Consider the following 20,507-nt stretch of genomic DNA (forward strand, 5'->3'; position numbering starts at 1 on the left):
ATGAAGCTAATAGAAACTGCAGGCTTTCTAGTCCAGAAAACTTGAAAATCGAAAATGGAAGCCATCGTTCTCATGATAATGAAAATCTAAACATTTTTGTAAAATAATCTTGTTTTAAAAAAAATCTGCCTAATGATGTTACTGGAAGACGGTTTCTAAACTGCATGCCCACAGCCCCCATGAGACAAATGAATCATGCATGGTTTCCAAGTGGCCCTGATGCATTCCTCTCTCACACTCACACTCTCTCTTTAAGTGCGTCTTTATCTCAAGATGAGGCGCAACAGTTGTCTCACTGCACGCACACAATCAGATATAGAATCGATGGTTGAAGAAACCATCAATAAGCACTTTTCCTGCATGGCTCGCCTGCGTCTGCGTTGTACGTTCAAAACACATTTATTTCCCCGCAATATAGATTTTAAAACAGTATAGTCTAGCCTCGTAATTTGCCTTTTTGCCATTCTGACAAATAGCCTAGGCTAGGCTACATCTACATCATGTGCCATTGGTGCGTCATGGAATTACCTGGCGCATACAGGTCTACGGAGCGGAAGACACGGTCACCGACGGATTTCAATTAAGTATAATTATAGGCATGGATAAAGCACCCACACATTCGTGTAGTTTCTGGTAGCTTGCCTTATATTACATAATTATTAAAGGAAAGACAGAAAAGACGCGCACTTACCAGTGCCCGTGGAGAATCTGTTCATTGCTTATTATCGAGGTGACAGAGATGCGCTGAGATGGTGGACAATCCCCGCGGCGCGCGTTCCCGTTCCAGGCTTAACGCAGGACACGCGCAGGGGCTAATTCCCTGGAGGCTCCAGTCCAGAGGGAGGGCAGGCACAAGGTGTGCAATTTGTGCATGATTGGAGCAAATCAACTGACTGCACAGTGCAGCTGCTGCAGCACCAGTGACAGTGGAAGATGTAGAAAATACTCATGAATAAAATATATAAAAAACATTTCAAGCATGCATAATATTGCATATAGATTATGTGCATTAACATTCACACATTCATAGCCTACCGATGGCGATCGCGGAGGAAACCATGCAATATATACCAACCTGCTCATCGAGAGCAATTAGGGCTTCGGTTCAGTGTCTTGCTCAAGAACACTTCGACACTAACTCTGGGGGAACACAGGCTCGAACTGGGAACCTCACGTTCCCATCCGGCCACTCTACCCCTGAGTCACTGCCGCCCGGCTATCCAAAAAAAATGCACTTTTATAAGCTGCTCATATAGCATCACTTTGTGCTGCACTGAGCTTTTAGATCTGCTCTTTTTAAAAAAATTGTTTCATAAAAATCCACAACACGGTCTCACCCCGTCTCACCCAAAGACGGCGAAATACCACGGATTGGCGCACTGCAAATGCGTGCATTTACACTAGATTCCCCGATAATCCATGTGTAGCCTACTTTATTTCCTCCCGTTCACTTCTATATGTTGCTTGTCAGTGACGTCACGAGGCTGCCCCGTGGCCCGTGCATAATCAACTATTTGGACTATTTGCTATACTTCCTGATGTCAAGAAATTCCTTGCAAGTGGTTTTTTTCCTAATTGTTGGAGTTTGGAATTGAATATCATTCAGCAGCGCCATGTATACCACCTGTTTTGAATGTGCACATACAGTAATGCAGGAGGCAGCAGGAGGTTGCTTTACTGATGATAACGAGTGCTTCCAAACTCTGACACTATCATCTGCAAGGAATTTCTTGACAGGAAGTAGCTTATAACATGCGTCTACTGTGAATTTTTGAGTGGTGCAATCACTCCAAGGAACAGCAATGTCCATATATGTATGTCCCTATGTTTAGGGTACCAACAGGGGGTGCTTTTGCACCACTCACTTCAGACTGGTCTGATTTTATACTGTAGGCCTAATGCTTACACACTGAACAAATTTCACAGAGGCAAATAAGTAGTGTTTGCAGGAGTTTGTAATGTTTATTCTATATTATGAAAATGTTTATATGGATAGTTACACATGCACAAACTGTACCATCTATCTACACAAGGGGTAGGCAACCGCAGGCACTAGTGCCAAAGTCATTGGCACAAAGGAGGGTGATCACTGGCATACTGGCGAGAGTATTTTTGGTCCCTCACATTCTACATTCATTAAAACTTTGAACTCTGACTGGGGACGGAGTCTGGGAGATAGGAGGGTTATTGTTCTAATATAATAATTATTAATTATCATTAATAATGAAAATAATGATAATAATGATCATTATAACATTGTGAAAGAAAATATTTAAAAAGAAGGAAAAACATTATATTTGTGGACAATCAAAATATGTTGGAATCTTTGATGTGGTGTCATAAAAAATATGTTGATATGGCACACTGACCATCTAGAAAATGAAAACACATTTAAACAAAGGTTCTACACTCTCTCTCTCTCTCTCTCTCTCTCTCTAGGTGCAGTGTTTGGACAGACAGTCACACGAGGTGACAGACAGGACCGTGTGTTGGCTCACAGTGCCATTGGAACACAGCAGTGGCACAGTGAGAGACTCCGTGGCCACGGCTGCACAGCACACACACTCCTGCTCCACGCCGGCGGTCTCCAGTGAATACATGGATTTGCTGCGACACTTCCCCTATAAGAAACAACAACACAACAACAACACAGGCTGATAACTGGGAGAGCCTAGGTACAACACTGTGGTTATGATTCACCGAATTATGTAGGCTAATCCACCGAGGCCACATGCTTTGACCTTTATCCATGAACATTTGTGTGTGTGTGTGTGTGTGTGTGTGTGTGTGTGTGTGTGTGTGTGTGTGTGTGTGTGTGTGTGTGTGTGTGTGTGTGTGTGTGTGAGTGCGTTCCCTTGTCTCTCACCTCACAATAGTGCAATTCTATCTGGTGCTCTGACTGACAGTCACCCACTTTGACGTAATTGAGTGTTCCCACCGTGTTCCTGCACTCAGGCTCCGTACCTGCACACAGTCAGCAAGACAAAACTCTTATTACGTTGCTTTAATATGAAGAGAGGGAACACGTATTTTGAAAAGCGCATTCTCTGCAGTATAGGCTACTTACATATCTCACAGCAGCTGGTTCCTAATTGGCTAACTTTCCCCTGAAAGCAACAACAACAAAAAAGGTTAAGAGGTGTGAGATTGCTTTGTTCCTTCCGTTTGTTTGTTTGTGTTGATTTTGTCGACTAATACTATGACAAAAAATGTTCGTCAACTACCTTTTTTCACTGACAAAAACTAAAAGGAAACTAAATGAAAACTAAGCTATGATGACTAAAACTAACACTAAATATATTGACAATTTAGTCAACAAATAAAAACTAGACAAAAATGTTAGGAAGGGACTAGTGGACAAGAGATCCAGTATAAGTCATTTTACACTTGGTTGCATGCAGAAAATAGCAGATCTACAAGCTCACAACGTGTCGCAGTGTAGATTGGATATTTGGATTGGATTGGATATGGTAGAAGTGTAAAATCAGTCATTACGACGGCATCAAGGTCCGCCAAAATCTTTTAGAAAAAAATCGCATGTTATTTAGTCGATTAAAACTAGACTAACACTAAGACATGGTGTATTCCAGGTGACTAAAATGTGACTAAAACTAAAAATCTGCTGTCAAAATCAACAGTGGTTTAGTGTGGATATAACAGAGCAGGATGAAGATCATGTCATAGCTGTACCCCGTGGTCCAGGCATGCCTGGCGGTCAAAGGGAGGGCAGTTGGTCACACTGGTCCGCAACTCCAGATAGCCTTTATCGTTCACACTGCAGGCATACCGGTTACAGCCGTCCTGCTCTGTCGCGTTCACCTACGGAGAGACATGCATGTCATGATAACACATTGTTAATCTGTCAAGACCTGATTCCTCCGTGCTCAGCAATTATGCATCTGATGTGCCCTAATTTATTTTTTTCTCTCTTTTTTTACTCGCTTTTTACCCTTTTTCTCCCCAATTTAGTCGTTATACCAATTGATTCCTGTGCAGTGACAAATATCAACATCTCAGCCCGGCTTTTCTCCCCCGAACAAGGGTCAATTGTGTTCTTATAGACAGTAGACAAGCCAGATGGACTGCGGTGGATTCGAACCCCCAGGCTTGCCATTGTATAGACAATATTTAAATAAAAAAATAACAGTTTTGAAAATAAAACAGCCAATCTACAAGCTTACAACACGTTGCCCACTCGCCTGACACATTGTGAGCTTGTAGATCACGTATAAATCTAACCTAGTGATCATGGTTCCTACTTCCTACCTGCACAGTGATGGTGGGTCCATCCGGTTGTTCTAAGATGCAGGCTGCGGGGACACATTGGGCACAGCAGGTGTATGGCTCCTGCTTTGGAATGTAGCCCTGGAACATCATGCACAGGTCACGCAGTAAGTTCAGGCAGTCACATTTAATGCATACAGTAAAATCCTCTACAGGATGATTGATGCTAGGTTTGTATCCTATAGTTTTTCTGAGGCACTAAATTGTTCTATTTTGACTCAACTTGTTTGATTTATCTTGTTGACTATAGGGTTAACCCTCCTATCTCCCAGGCTCACTCTGGACAAAATCATTGGCTAAATGCCTACATTTTAATCACTCTATTGAGGAATCAACTTGCCATACTGAAGAGGCCTGGAGAGATTCATATTTTACGTTGATGGCTGAGAACGTCATTCCAGGGTGACAGAAAATGCTTTGGAAAAAATGGCATAAGATGATGTTGATGATGATGGTGATGATGATGATGGTGATGATGATGATGATGATGATGATACAAGTGACAGCATATATGATGACAGCAATGATGATATATTGGTGATGATGAAGATGATGGTGACAGTGGCTCATTAAGGCTGATGAAGGGTACCTTAGGGCAGGCGGCGCAGGTGGTCGTTTTGCAGGACAGTTTGTATTTGGTCACTGCACCTTCTTCCACCGAACACTCACAATTTGTGCACGTGTCTACCATCACCCTCGTCCCTGGCTAAACACACACACACATACGCACACGCACACGCACACACACACACACACACACACACACACACACACACACACACACACACACACACACACACACACACACACACACACACACGAACACGAACAAATTGAGTGGGAATATTAAAAGAAAATACATACATATCCAAACAAGAGCATATCGTATTACGTACCTTGATTATCATGGTTTGGTTAAAGACGCAGGCATTCATGGGAGCTGTAGAAAGAGCAGCACAAATAAAGCAATGGTTCTATTACCCTGTATCATTATGGCATAGTAATCAGTTAAGAGTGATTTATAAGACAGTGTCGCATGGCGAAAATAGGTGTGATCAGCCATTATTATATATTTCTTTTGACATTTTTGAACATTTCGTCTATAATGACATGCCCAAATCACGGACACCAGGTTGATAGTGTTAAAGCCGTAGGCTGCTTTCTGCAGTCATATAATCCTAAATCTCTTCCATGTTGGCAATGGAACACGAGACGTGGCCATCTACAGTATAATACCAGGGAGCCCTCTGTTGGCTAGATGTGGGAGGTACATTTAGTTATTAACCTGCATTTTATGTGTTCAGTGATGTGTGAGTGTGTGTTTGTTTGGTGCGTTTGTTTGTGTGTGTGTGTGTGTGTGTGTGTGTGTGTGTGTGTGTGTGTGTGTGTGTGTGTGTGTGTGTGTGTGTGTGTGTGTGAGTGTGTCTCTACTTGCCACACTGGCAGCGGGGGCAGCATTCCTGGTGGTCACAGCGTAACTCTGTTCCTAACGGGCAGGTTGGGGTTTCAATCTGTGAGCAGCTGGCGTTGGATGAAGTGATGAAGAGCTCTTCGTTTGCCCTCATGCACTCATGGAAGAGACACTTATCCTCTGGGGACTGCCACTTCTCACCTTCCTGAACCCACACAGAGATGACGGGATTAGGTGAACCAAAAGACATGTATCAAGCATTTCTGTTCATATTTGTTTCCTGCGGGGGGGATATTCTTTATGGTCTTGAGCGCCCAGAAGAGTATGGAGGACAAAAATAAATGATCTTGTCCGGACGAGATATTATCTTGTCCGGACGAGATAATAATATCTCGTCCCGACAAGATAATACATTTTTCTTACCATGGCCACTCAGGGGCTCCATAGAAGAGGCACGTTTCAGGTACCTGACGACAAAAAGGGTCGAACCTGTGACCTTCCAATTCCCAAACAGCCCTCTACAGCTATGCACTACCCTCTGTACCCAGTCAGCAACAGCCCACATTTATCTTTATTCCTTAATCTTTACAATTGACTGAGTTTTCTTTGCATTTACTGTATAATGAAGGAGACTCATTATAACAAATAGCTAAATGAAAAGAGCTGAGTCAAAGAGCAATAATTATATTATATTTGACCACTGTGGATTACATACTGCAGCCTTATCCATTCAAGTGTACAAATGTAACCACATGGACCTGTACAGATCCATCTGGTTACATTTGTACGCTGTTAAGCCTTTATGTCAAATTAAAGGGATATTTCACTTTCAAAAAAGCTTTTGGTCATCTACTCAGGCTCATGTGAACACCCCAGACAGTTTTTAAGTTGCTCGATTCAGTATTTATATTAGATATTTAATATTATTTTGTATTAAATGAAAAGGAAAAACATCAGCGAAAGCTTCATAAAACATGATTAAAATGGAGGTCGAAGTTACAATAGCATGGGTTTGTATAGGAAGGGGGTGGGGTAGCTGTGAAATGAATATCAAATATCTAAATACTGAATCAAGCAACTTAAAAACTGTCTGGGGTGTTCACAAATACCTGAGTGGACGACGAAATGACCGAAAGTTTTTTTAAAGTGAACAATCCCTTTAAGAGTGAGTATTATTACTTTACAGACATACTCGTCTAAGTTGTCGGCCTGTTAGTGTGTCACCCCGCATCTCTCCCTCTGACTCCACACAGCTGGTTTTCCTGCATCTTCCACAGCACTCCCCCTCCGATGGCAGTATGTATGACAGGCCCTGTAATGTACAGTACAACAACATTCACATTAAATACCATCACAATGCATGTGTTTTGCACTCTGCATACAGTATGCATGTGTTTGTGTGCAGAGTATGTACTGTACTAGCAATTTCTATGTTTGTATACAGTATGTATAGGCATGCTAATAAATGTGTGCATTGTAAAATGGATACATTTACTGTGTGCGTGCGTGCGTGCGTGCGTGTGTGTGTGTGTCTCACAGTGGAGCAGGTCCGGTCACAGACAGGCGGGATGCACTGAGTGATGTGCAGAGATGTGTGTTTGTCCTGCTGCTGAGTGCAGCTGCACTTCTCACACCCTTCGTCCCATTGGCTGCCCACCGGGTAGACCACGCCCCCTACCACACACACCTGAACAGACAAATGGTACACATCGTTAACTCATGGATGGATAGTGTAAGAGACTTGACTTATATAATGTAGCCGACATGTTGTGACATTTCAAAATCATATTCTGTAAGTATTTGACTGATTTGCCATTTTTTGCCATGTTGTTTTTGCACACACACACACACACACAAACACACACACACACACCTTGTCTGGCAAGCAGTCGGTCTCTGTGCATCCACAGTCGTTGGTGGAGGAAGAAGTAGTGAAACCAGGCGGACAGGAGTGTGTGGAATTCTGGCAGTCACACACACATTCAATCACATCACAGCACTTTGTCTTCTTGACTGACATCTGGCGGTGGGCGGGACAACGGACAAGTGCCTGAGCGCAGTCTTCCTTTTTACACACTGAGAAAGGATAGGATGGGGCAAGAGAGATTTGTAACAGTGCATGAACAGGTGTGTGGAAATGTTTACAGCTGTGATGCAAGCAAAGACAAGTGGCTCAAATGAGAATAACACTACTGTGTTGTATCGGTCCATATATCAGTATCGGCAAATATTTGCTGTTATCGGTCAAATCGGCAAAAGTCGGTATCTGCAAATAAAACTGACATTAACCGATGGCAGTAGCCAATTTTTATCTGTTGTTGATAAGCATACATTTAGCATTGGCTATGCCTATGTGTGTTCGTTATCTGTAGTCTACCAAGCTGTAGATTCTAAACATGTATTTCTTGTATTGAAGATTTAGTAGTTTCCCTGGCATAAAAGGGGGAAATAAAAACAACAAAAACTAAAACATATATCGGTATCAGTATCGGTTATCGGCTAAATTGTTATTTTAAACATCGGTATCGGTCAAGAATTTCCATATCGTTGCATCCCTACTGTTAACTAGGAGCGGCGGTGGTTCAGCGGTAGAGTGGCCGGATGGTAACCACAAGGTTGCCAGTTCGAACCCAGAGTTAGTGTCGAAGTGTCCTTGAGCAAGACACTGAACTCCTAATTGCTCCCGATATGCAGGTTGGTATCAGCCTTGCATGGTTTCCTCTGTCATCGGTGTATGAGTGGGTGAATGTAATGCACAATCTATGTAAAGCGCCTTAGATAAAGACGCTATATAAATGCACCATTTCTACTACTACTAATAATAATAATAATAATAGTGTCTTCTAAAGCCAATAGGTCTAGGCATCTGTAATAAGTGCAGGACAATTTAACAACAACAATAATAAATATTTCTCACAGCATTATGCCGAATTTTGTGGAAAACGACAGCACACTCCAAAAAGCAGGAAACAAAATCACTATGTCTGAATGCATCTAACAAACTTTATTTCTCTTCAGAAGTGTTCTGTTCAATCACAGCGGATGCAGCCTAGATTCAGAGAAAAATTGTTGTTGTTTTAAACAACTTTAAAATTGTTTAAAGTCCCCAATTAAACAGGAAGTGGACGGCAGGGAAATCCGGAAAAGGCAGAGCAAAGCCGAAGACTGGAAATGTTTTCCTCAAGTCTGGATGCATTGGTGTCTCTTCAGGTCATTTACAGAAACTCTTGTCACACTGTTTACAGTGGTATGGTTTCTCACCAGTGTGGAGACGCAGGTGTGTCTTAAGACTACACAACTGACTGAAACTCTTGTCACACTGTTTACAGAGGTATGTTTTTTTTCTCCAGTGTGGATACGCTGGTGTTTCTTCAGATGGCTTGACTTCATGAAACTCCTGTCACACTGTTTACAGTGGTATGGTTTTTCTCCAGTGTGGAGATACAGGTGTGCCTTCAGTCCTAACCTACTGAAACTCTTGTCACACTGTTGACAGTGGTAAGGTTTTACTCAAGTGTGGATACGCTGGTGTGCCTGCAGATTACCTAACCTACTGAAACTCTTGTCACACTGTTTACAGATGTGGGCTTTCTTTCTTGTGTAACTCGGCTGATTTGTCTTTACTTCTCCCACCAGAGCTAAATTCTTGGTAAACTGTTTTATTTGAATTATTTTGGTGTCTCTTTGGTTCTGGCTGGTTTATTTGCCGTTTATTTGCTGACAGGCCGCTGAAGGGATCTGTTCATTCCTCAGTGTTTGGCAGTAGAGGTCATTGTGGCTCCTCTTCATGGGTTCATGGAGGGAGGTGGAGGCACAGGAATATGGACACTCTGATGAACAGGATACCTGAGTCTGGACGTATTGGGCCTCACTTCTTCCTTCCATCAAATGTTATAAATGGACTGTGATGAGAATGTTCTAGGTTCCTCAGATGGGGTTGGACAATAGTCCTTTATATACAATATCACTCGTCTCTCTCCCTCTTCTCTGTGTCTCTCTTCACTCACTCCTGCTGTGTTATGTCTCCTAGAAAATTTGCGCAGGCCGTCCATTTTTGAGCGATTTCCTACACTATGTTAGGGGTGATGTCATAGTATGACATCATTACTATGAGTCTATGACATCATCACTATGACGGCAGAGATCCACATAGAAGCCATGTGGTTGCATCTGTCTGTCTTTGAACAGCTCATCTCAGACACCACTGGACTGATCATGTCAAGGTCAGAGGTCCTTTGACGGATTCTTGAGCGATTCCCACAACCCTCTACCATAATGCTGGAAAACGACAACAAAGAACGTACGAAAATAATAAGGGTTCTTCGTCCCTTCGGGCTTGACCTCTAATAATAATCATATTAATGATGATGATGATGATGATGATGATAATAATAATAATAATGTAATAATTTAAGTAGTTCAGTAATAATAATTGAAAAGAAATGTCAAGGCATTTCAATAAAAAAGCTAAAAAAGCTAATATACTAGATTGAGTGCAGCTTACCACACTCGTACACGGGCTGACATTCCCCAGGGTTTTTCAGAACCACATTCTGTCCATCGTCGCAGGTGGGCACCTCAGGCAGATCACAGCTCACCAGATCACACACTGCAGGTGGAAGAACATGTCTACTGTTCAGTGCATGGTGCAATGCCTACTGATGGCCATATCTACCAGTCTAGTAAAGTACATTATGCAAGGATTCTGGTTTACTCCGAGTGAAAAAAGAGGAAGAGAATGTTTGCCTATTACAATGGAACATTTAGTTAGAATAAGAGGGCTGTGACACAAATGTTGGGCAAACAATTTATTGGTTTCCTGAGCTGAATAGTTTAAAAACGTTGTTTATTTATTTGGGGTTTTCTGCGCCCTTTCCTGTTTTGTCTACAGAGAGACGGGGAGCAACATACAGGGACTTGCTGTCAGGCGAGCCTATGTGGTTTGTGCCTTATCCACTCGGCCAGCTGCTCCCCTATAATGATGGCACATAATACAATAAGACATGATACATACCACACTCGTATTCAGGACAGCACTTTGACTCTCGCTTCTCCCTCAGGATCTCACACGCTCCACACACTGGAGCTACACACACACACACACACACACACACACACACACACACACACACATTTGGACGCACAGACAACCACACACACACAGACACACACACAATCTTATATGGTGCTTTGTAAAAGTCCACAATGCAACACTAACGGCAATACTCTTAGAAGTACAATAGAATATCTATAATGTGTACTATAATACGCTGATCAACATCACTTTGTCCAAAGTAATGCGTTGTCAATGCAGTAACCCTGGCAATGTTGGGCAAGCATATAATGTGTGATGTAGCATAATGAGTGTGTCTTTAGGAATATTACCCTCATGCAAGAAATGACAGGAGGTCTTAGTTATTGGAATGTATTAAGGACAAAAGGTTTACCAATTATGACTGCATAGTAGAATCATCCCAACAGAGTCCAAGTGTGTGTGTGTGTGTGTGTGTGTGTGTGTGTGTGTGTGTGTGTGTGTGTGTGCACGTGCATGCGTGTGACGTGCATATCAATCAATAGGCTATTAGGCACATTCTGTCTTTATGTAGAGTACAATAGTTTTCCAATTCAAAGGTCTCCCTATACAATGATCTCCAACTTCAATGGATCCTAAAGATCAACCGAGGTCACCAACAGAGTTACGGTTGTCCAGGTTTCCCAAAGGAATGCGATGACAAACCAACTATTATGGGGTGTTTCCAGGCCTCTCTGCGTCTACGCTACCAAGTCAATTGTATGCATACATATTATTTTGCCATATAATATCTATGTAATATGTATGTATTTGTAACATGGGGGCATGTAATATACTACAGTGGTGCTTCACGTCGGCTTTTCTATAAAAAGCAGAGAGCAGAGAGCACTTGCCTTTGGCGTCATTGCAAGGCCGGGCAGTGCAGTTGATGTGTTGTTGGTCCAGACACATACAGATGGAACATGGATTGTCATCTGGTACCCAGCTCTGCATGTACTGTATAGACACACACCGTCCATAAACATGTCACATTGCACTGTCACTGTGTTGTCATTTTACAAAACGCACACTGGAGGGCAGTCACAGACCAGCTGAGCTATAAACATGAAGAAAGGCTGCCTCAAGGTGATTATATGATTGATTGATTGGTTTTTCTTTATTTAAGTGTCATGCTTCCAAGGATGCAAATGTCAGACATTGTGTTAGAGATTTAATATATTATAAACGTCATTAAGTAATTGCGGACAGGGTGACATACAGTGCTTTTACACAGACAGAAAGCCTCATTACAATAAAAAGTAGTGCTTTAATGGAGCCTTTGTGGCTAAACAAGTTAACACAACCACAATGGCCTGTGTTTGATTCCCAACAGGAGCTATGTTGGCCGACATAAAGCAACAACGGGCTGAAGACATAATTTAAAAACTATATACAAAACAAAAAAGTAATTTTTCTTTTCAGTCCCCCTCGCCCCATTTCCTTTGTGTCTTACCATGCGCGTGTGTCCGTGCTCGTCAACACACTGGTCACATGATTCTCGTGTCACACACTTGCCCTGATTCATGACCAGCCCTGCGGCGCAGAAGCAGCCCTCTGTGGGCGTGTCCATGCAGAGCGACTCGTTGCCCCTGGCAACCGCCCAGTCGCCCCGCAGCGGTCGCACGCTGCCGCACTCCTCCACGCACCCGGTCCGACACGCGTCGTACTCCCTGGAGCTGGGACACTGCATGGCTGTAGTGCACACACACACACACACACACACACACACACACACACACACACACACACACACACACACACATCCAGTAACAATGCTAATGTTTGAAATTGTGAATTTGTAAGTAGTCACGTGAGTGTGTGTTACACATATTGGTATATGCAGGCATACAAGCATCATGCATGCTGACTTACGGCAGAGCTGAGCGCTCCTCCAGTCCACGCACACTCCACTCTGTCTGCAGAAGTGAGCGTAGGTGGCGATGATCTCGCACACGTCCGACTCCTCGCACGCCTCCTGACTGGCCTCGCACTTGGTCACGAATATCTCGACGGGCACGTGGGCGTGGCACTGCTCAAACACCTCGGAACTCAGGGCCTTACAGCGTGGCTCCATGGAACCGTGGGTCAGCAGACATGTGACTACCGGAATCTGAGGCTCACACAGGCCGTCTTCTGCGGCTGCCTCCCAGTCCCAGATGAAGGCCTGCTGGTCGGAGGTGAGCGTGCCGTTTCGGAGAGAGAGCGCGTTGACCTCTGTCTCCCCGCAGCCACCTGAGAGAGAGAGATAGAGAGGAGAGAGAAAGAGAGACAGGAGAGATATAGACAATGACTGACATGCATGTTTTCTAAGTTGTCTGCCTGACAACTCAATCGATACACATTATATCACGCACCAAAAACAGCAGATTTACAAACTCACAGTCACAACGCACTGCAACGCGGTGGCTTGTAGATCTGCTATTTTCTATGCATGTCACTGGCACGCAAGTAAGAATAAATCAAATTATATTTGCTTGGAACATACAGTATTGGGTGTTTTTTGTATTATTCTTTTTTTAACACTTTCCTTGTGGAACCCGCTAAACCCAACTTTTTTCCCATTGTCTTTCCCTTCTAAACACGCTAAACCCGTCTTTTGTTTTATATGTTTAATTCTCCGTTTTTGAGTGGTGCAACCACTCCCTTACGGAGCTATGTGTGTGGGTGGCTGTGTGGGTGTAACCCACATAATCGGAAATCAACCTATCACTGGCTTGCAGGGGCTTCTGAGAAGTTGAGGCTCAATGCGTGCCAACGGGCAATGGTGGCGCAGAGTGGAGCACTCCTCCTTCGCTCTTTGTTGTTGAGCCGCAGTTTGGATTACTTTTCAACACGACGACAAACGATCACAACATTTTAAGGTGGATTTTCGTGAAACGGACGTACTGTACATGCGAGACCGGGCGATGCTTCAAAGGTTAGTGTAAATCCCTGCAATGAACCATATATCACAGAGAGAAAGATATTTTTGGGGCTTTTTTGCGTTTATTTGTAAGTTGACAGGAAATGGGGTAGAGATATGGGGAGTGACACGCAGCAAAGCGGTCGTCGAGATTGGGCCCGCAACAAGCTGTCAGGCTTTATTAGCAGCCTATAGGTGCCTGGACCGCGCTAGGCCGGCCCGGGCCACATATCAGGTGTTTCCTCCCACGCCGAGTGACCTACCACAGAGCCCTCCGGTGTGGCTGACATTGGCAGCGCTGAGGAGTGTGATGGTGAACTCGTTGCTCTGGGGGGTGAAGGACAGCGTGTAGCCTCCGCGCTCCGACCTCAGCTGTAGCATAACGCCGCCATAGCGCACCACCTCTAAACCCGCATGCCTCCACGGCAGTGCCAGCACCTCGCGGTTGATCTCCACCTGCGCAAAAACACAGCGTGTATGCAACACTGCACAAATGTACGCAGGACCAGTATGTGTAAGTGCATCCCTGTGCGGTGCACGCACACATGCTTGCAAGCACGTACACACATGTAATATTAGGCCCAAATAAACACACACCACTGAACCGCCATGCAAGTCCTTGCAACGAAACGGTTGCTTGCGAGTAGTTGCATGTAGTTGCATGAAACCATTTTCCCCATGCTGGCAGTTGCAAAGAGTTGCATTGGTCCTTAAAACTGTTTTGTTGCAAGGAGATGCAGGAGTTACTGTAACCTACTATGGCTGGCAGTGGCATATACCGTAGGCTACCTATACATGCACACACACACAAACACACACACACACACACACACACACACACACACACACATGCACACGCAGCCTGTACCGTCATGTCGTCCTTCAGCAGCAGTGTATACTCTCCGTCATGCACTTCCATGGTCTTCATGCAGGCCTGGCTGTAACTGTCGGACGTCTGGCATCGTCCACTGTGTAGCGTGACGGCTGACGCCGCCGCCACACCCCCGTCGTCTCCCGTGCCGGTGACAGTGAGCAGCGTGTAGGAGCAGACGCCCACGCCCTGCAGTCTCAGAGCCACGCTGTCGAACCTCACCACGTGATTGGTGGAGCTGCCCATGCACATGCCTGTCAACGTCAGCCCGGCAGGAAGCAAAATGTTTACACCAGTGGTCACCATAAATAGACGTGGACGTCTGCCAACTGCGTCATGCTAAAGATAACAAAGTCGAGTTTCTACATCTGTTTCTACACCGATTCTACAAATTCACAGCAGATTTGCACACGTTTTCACGATCTTTCAAAAATAGCAGATCTATATGAGCTCTGCTATCAATAGCTAAAGTTTAAAATAATGGTTAAAGTGGTTCAAAGCTAAAGCGACCCAGATGCGCTGCAACTTGCACGTCTCAATGGGTTAAAGCCGCAGGTTTAACGTACCCGGGACTCGAAACCTGGTCTCCTGTCGGTGTGCGGGAGACCAAAATGCCTCTCCGACAAGAGGGAATCCCCACTTGGCCAGGGCAAAGTACTCATGAGTTTCAAATGTAGTCCTACACCTGCCATGTTGGGGACCGACACAGGTGTTTCAATTTGTCTGATTGACATTAAACTAATGTTCTACGCCACCTGTGTTGGTCCGCAACATGGCGTGTATTTATGTTGCATTCACATCTGATGTCCATTAATATGCACTGTGCCGTCCAACTAAACAAATAAAGTTAAGTAAAGATCAGCTATTTTCATCAATGTCCCCACCACCCCATTTTAGAGGTAGCCTATTAAAAGGGTTGATATATATGGTCTCTGTCGGTCAGAAACCTAGCCGGTCTATACAAGCTTACAATGCACCGAGACGCATTTTTGCAAAGGTTACGTTTGTCTTTAGGTTTAATAAATATCGAACCAATAAAAGTACTAACAAGAGCTTTTGACTAATAATAACAAAAATGTACATTGGATGCATCATGCATTGGAAAACAGGTTATTTAATTTTCTCCATTTCCTGAGAAGTAACAGTTTTGGACATAGGCATGTTTACATGTAAGCAATGATATTTCCTCATCCATTATGTGAGGTGTACTCACAGGGGCACTCCCAGTGGCAACCACACTTGTCCTGGACTCTCACAGGTGGCATGGCGTTCCGACAGGCCGGAGGCTCCAGTTTGTCACAGTTCACCATGTGGCTGCGGAGGGTGATGGTCCCGTTGGGATGGCAGAGGACAGAGTGGCATCCGCCGGAGAGCAGCCACGACTCACCAGGCTAGGGACCAGTGGTGGAAAAAGTAGTCAATTCAGAATTCAAAATTGACATGAGTAAAAGTACAGTAAAGTTTTGGTATAAAGATTTACTTAAAGTACCAGAAATATATATATTTTGTTTTTATTTCAAATGGCCGAAATGTATATAGGGCTGCAGTGATTAGTGTATATTTAGTAATAATAATCCAAATCTAAAAAGTAACTAGTAGCTAAAGTACAGACATTTTGAAATACTCCACTAACGTAAAAATACCTCAAAATTGTACTTCTAAATGTACTTTACTACTTTTTACACCACTGCTAGGGACATGAGTAACTAATCACACACAGACACACACACACACACACACACACACACACACACACACACGCACGCGCAGGCACAGGCACAGAAAACAGATATATGTGTATAGACACTAAGGCTGTCCCCAAACATTCAAGGTTTGAATGTTCGCTCGTTAGGGTTGGCACTCGAATCTTAATTAATGCATTTGAACCATTTTTTATTAACTCGAAAATATATCTCGGCGAGAATGTGATATATGTTAAAAAGTAAGTTTCTCGTGCATTCCTGTCAGAAGTTATGTCTATCTCCTTGTTGTGCTGTCCCAGGTGTCTCTCTCCAAAATCCCCTGTGCACATTAATTTGGTGATGGGCCTGCAGCCAATCAGCCAATCAGCAACAAACACACACACACACACACACACACACCAGCATGGCACAATTTGAGAAAAAGGTTTGTTCTCTCTCTCGCTGCGCTGTTGCGTCTGTGTGTGTGTGTGTGTGTGTGTGTGTGTGTGTGTGTGTGTGTGTGTGTGTGTGTGTGTGTGTGTGCGCACGCGCATGTGCGTGTGTGTGTGTGACACTGATTTATTGAATATTCTGACTTTCAATTCAAATGTACATACATTTAGTTTTGATTGTATTGTTGCTTTTTGCCTTGGCAATGTAAATGTAACCCAGCCAACATGGCAACCCGCAAATGGCAACCCGTGTCAACTGTCAATCAAGGCAGTATAAAGGTGACATCAGTTCCTACACTCCCACCTATGCAAGATGGCCGAAATGTTTGACAGCAGCATTGTCCTGTCCACTGTGACAACCTTTGGTTTCTCATATAGGCTTGGTGTCTTAACTTGGATCAACTGGTTAACTGTTTGTTTATTTTGAAAGCATTTGATTTATGATTTTTGAACTTTTGGTTTAATAATTAATATTGATGTATTCTATTATAATATATAATTATATATATTAATATAAAATATGGGTTGTGGGGGCTGACAAGGCTATACAGCCACATGTGTTTCTAATGTGATGTAGGCCTACATGACACTAAGGACACTTGTCTTTTCTCTTCATGTAATTCCAGAATATGAAGAGTCACTGCACCAGTGGTGTAGGAGGCAGCACCAAGCCCTGGACCCTGAGACGAGCCATGTCCATGGGCCCCACAGCCCCACCAATTTAGGCTTCCGAGGACCCCCACCCTACCCTGGAGCCCATGTGAAGTGTCCCAGACCGATGCCCCCCCCTCCCTGCACAAGACATTGAGGTAGGAACTGTACACTATAGCTGCTGCTGGGAAGAACTGCTTGCTGCGCAGTGAGTACAAACTTGTTTATTGTCCTTTGCTGTCGCTGGTGTGGTTCTGCAGGGTAGCCTACTGATGGTGTTGCTCTCGTTTGCGTTGCGTCTTTTGCGTCGACTGCCACAATTTCGGCCGGTTCTGTCATTTCAACTTGTGGACACTGCCTGTCATCTGCAGAAGAACGTGATGGTTCACGGTAACTGGGTAAGTATCTGTTTTTGTATTCTTTGCTGCTGGTAGGGTAGGGCTGGTAGGGTAGGGTAGGGCTCCTACAAGGGTAGGTTTTTGCGTTGCGTCGCAAACAAAGCACTTTGGCACAGGCATGGAGCTCCTGGTTTACTGGGATGGGGTTCGATTCCCTGCTGCGCCCTATGCTGATTACATTTAATCTGTTAAACGGGCATCCTTTTGCACAATAGAGCGTCGCAGTCCCTCCCCCTTTCATTTTCTCCATAGGCATTTCAAAACTTATTTATTTAAAGACCTTTAAGCGTCGTATACGAAGCCAACTCCTGTCGTGACAAATCATGACGACGCACACTATTTTGGACCAAATAATTACAAAGAACACGTGTTGTAACCTGCCGTTTTATCTACTTTCTAATTCTTTGTTTGGCCCGAAAAATTGTGTTTGTCATGGTCCGAATGTTCACTCGAAAATTCCTGCCCAAGTTCGAGTCCTAAAATGGGCTAGGGGTACAGCCTTAATAGACACACACAGACACAAAACAAAAACAGCTCTAACTGTGTGATGATGATGGATCTATATTCTATATCAGTTCAGTTCAAATCATTGGACATTTACCCACCTTTCTCTCATTCCCATCATCGTCAACACAAACCCCAGGTGGACCAGCTGCGAATCATAATACAACGTTGTCAACATCAGAACAATTAACACAGTCTTTTAAAATGGTTTCACTGGTTTGCAACCAATTTATTTTACTTCGCTGAGGCAGTACAAACCATGCCAGTTTTATTGATTGTCATCTATTTAGACAGTGCACACAAGGGTGCATCTGTGTGTGTACGTGTGTACGTGTGTACGTGTGTGCGTGCGTGAGCCCACCCCTGCATATTTTCTCCGTATAGTTGTGGTCCAGAGTCAAGAGCATCAGCAGTTGGTCTATGCTGCGCAGGTGCAGCGTGTTGTCTTGGTTGCCAGGGCCTGCGAGCACACTCAGTTCACTCTTGTCATAATCTGGTCCTATCCCGATGGGGAACACCGACACACCTGTGGGAGGAGGTCCGTTAAAACACAAGAGGCACAAGTCGATCTAAAAAACAACTAGAAAAAGTGCCACAGGTCTCCACAGGAGGCACAGGTCTCCACCAGGATAATAGTGTGTGTGATGTTTGGACAAAAAGTGCAGAAGTAAAATAAAAAGTTCAGTGTATACATAATGTTTAGAAGTGCGCAAACAAAGTTGTATACAGATTGGTGCAGTTATAGGTGAAAACATGAATTGGCCTGTTAATTGTATCGCCACTTCTTCCTCTGCCTAATGGGAATGTGCATGAATAATTTCACGGAAATTGCACGCTGTGTTCAAGATTTGAGGCATTTTGTTGAAAATGGACCAATCCTGCAAACTTTGGAAGGAAATCTTAGCCAATCGGGATGGAATATGGAAAAGTTATCCATGTTGATCACATGACTATAGAGATATTGTATAACGATTTGCGTGATAAAATGTATGAAAAACTAAATAAAAAATGTTTGTAAAGAAATATTATATTAGTGAATACTGTTCACTGGAATGCAGAATCACAATCAGCTTTATTGTCACATCACAGTTTTACAGGTAAAAAAGTGGTTGAAATTTGTTTTTGTGCATATATATTCAGAACTATTCTTCCTTATTGATGGGCTTGGCAAGGTCTTACCCGCTATCAGCGCCTCATTGGCTGCTTCTTGGACGTCATCAGTTGACCTGTCTGTCACCAGCATCACCACTGCCTTGGGCACACCTGGGCGGCCACCGCTGCTTGGTGAGATGGCTGTCTGAACAGCAAAACGCAGCGCAGAGCCTGCATGGGCACATGTCAAATCAGATGCCATTTGTATTGCACATTTGCATACTGTAAGCACAAGGAAATTCACAGGAGCGATGCATCGGGAAATGAAGTAACAAAATAATGTCTAATAGTGCTCTGTAGTAGAGTGAGGGGCAAGCGGTGAGGTTGGGATAAGATATTAAAAGGGCAAATAATAATAATAATGGACTGCATTTTAATAGCGCTTTCTATGGACTACGTGCTTAATCAAAGCGCTTACAATGGTCCATTCATTCATACATTGGGAGGTGAAGCGGCGAACAGTCAACGCCAGCGTCCTCACTTCCCACATTCACACACCAATGGTGGCAACCACTGGAGGCAAGGTGGGGTTCAGTGTCTTGCCCAAGGACAATTCGACATGTAGACAAGAGGAGCCGAGATTCGAACCGCCGACCCATGGATTATTGGACTGTACCTCCTCTACCTCCTGAGCCAAAGTGTTAACCAATAACCTCTTAAATCCTATACTGATTGATTCCCAAGGGCTACATTAATTATCTCGATGGAAAATATAGCTGATCTACAAGTTCACACCGCATCATGCGCTGTCAGATTGTAGAGACACTATTTCTTCAGTGAATATACACCCCAGAAGAGGGATTTTAGGCTTCAAATCCAGGACCGCGTGCATGTGTGAAAATTGTGAATACATAATCCATTGTTTGTTTGCATGTTACCTTGTGCAGGGGCAGCTGTGGTATGGTGCTGTGCATGTTACCTAGTGCAGGGGCAGCTTTGGTAGAGGTGCTGTGCATGTTACCTAGTGCAGGGGCAGCTTTGGTATAGGTGCTGTGCATGTTACCTAGTGCAGGGGCAGCTTTGGTAGAGGTGCTGTGCATGTTACCTAGTGCAGGGGCAGCTTTGGTAGAGGTGCTGTGCATGTTACCTAGTGCAGGGGCAGCTTTGGTAGAGGTGCTGTGCATGTTAC

At 43.9% G+C, this 20,507-nt stretch overlaps 1 protein-coding gene across 1 annotated transcript in view; it reads right to left on the reverse strand.

Annotated features, from left to right (window-relative positions):
• Positions 1-1,943: 1,943 nt before the first annotated feature.
• vwf (von Willebrand factor) overlaps positions 1,944-20,507 on the reverse strand; it is a 37,386-nt gene continuing 18,822 nt past the window's right edge. The window contains exons 32-53 of the mRNA XM_080760790.1: positions 19,406-19,549; positions 18,588-18,752; positions 18,328-18,374; positions 15,753-15,930; positions 14,537-14,793; positions 13,932-14,124; positions 12,639-12,998; positions 12,220-12,458; positions 11,621-11,723; positions 10,710-10,781; positions 10,200-10,304; positions 7,569-7,771; positions 7,233-7,382; positions 6,888-7,007; positions 5,720-5,900; positions 5,181-5,224; positions 4,874-4,990; positions 4,267-4,365; positions 3,691-3,819; positions 3,068-3,107; positions 2,867-2,964; positions 1,944-2,621 (exon numbers count right to left, since the gene is read on the reverse strand). Of these exons, the coding sequence (XP_080616916.1) occupies positions 2,436-2,621; positions 2,867-2,964; positions 3,068-3,107; positions 3,691-3,819; positions 4,267-4,365; positions 4,874-4,990; positions 5,181-5,224; positions 5,720-5,900; positions 6,888-7,007; positions 7,233-7,382; positions 7,569-7,771; positions 10,200-10,304; positions 10,710-10,781; positions 11,621-11,723; positions 12,220-12,458; positions 12,639-12,998; positions 13,932-14,124; positions 14,537-14,793; positions 15,753-15,930; positions 18,328-18,374; positions 18,588-18,752; positions 19,406-19,549 (3,230 nt within the window). The 3' untranslated portion in view covers positions 1,944-2,435. The remainder of the gene's footprint in view (positions 2,622-2,866; positions 2,965-3,067; positions 3,108-3,690; positions 3,820-4,266; positions 4,366-4,873; positions 4,991-5,180; positions 5,225-5,719; positions 5,901-6,887; positions 7,008-7,232; positions 7,383-7,568; positions 7,772-10,199; positions 10,305-10,709; positions 10,782-11,620; positions 11,724-12,219; positions 12,459-12,638; positions 12,999-13,931; positions 14,125-14,536; positions 14,794-15,752; positions 15,931-18,327; positions 18,375-18,587; positions 18,753-19,405; positions 19,550-20,507) is intronic.

This window comes from Protomyctophum bolini, assembly GCF_963924005.1.
Source record: "Protomyctophum bolini genome assembly, chromosome: 4".
Taxonomy (NCBI): domain Eukaryota; kingdom Metazoa; phylum Chordata; class Actinopteri; order Myctophiformes; family Myctophidae; genus Protomyctophum; species Protomyctophum bolini.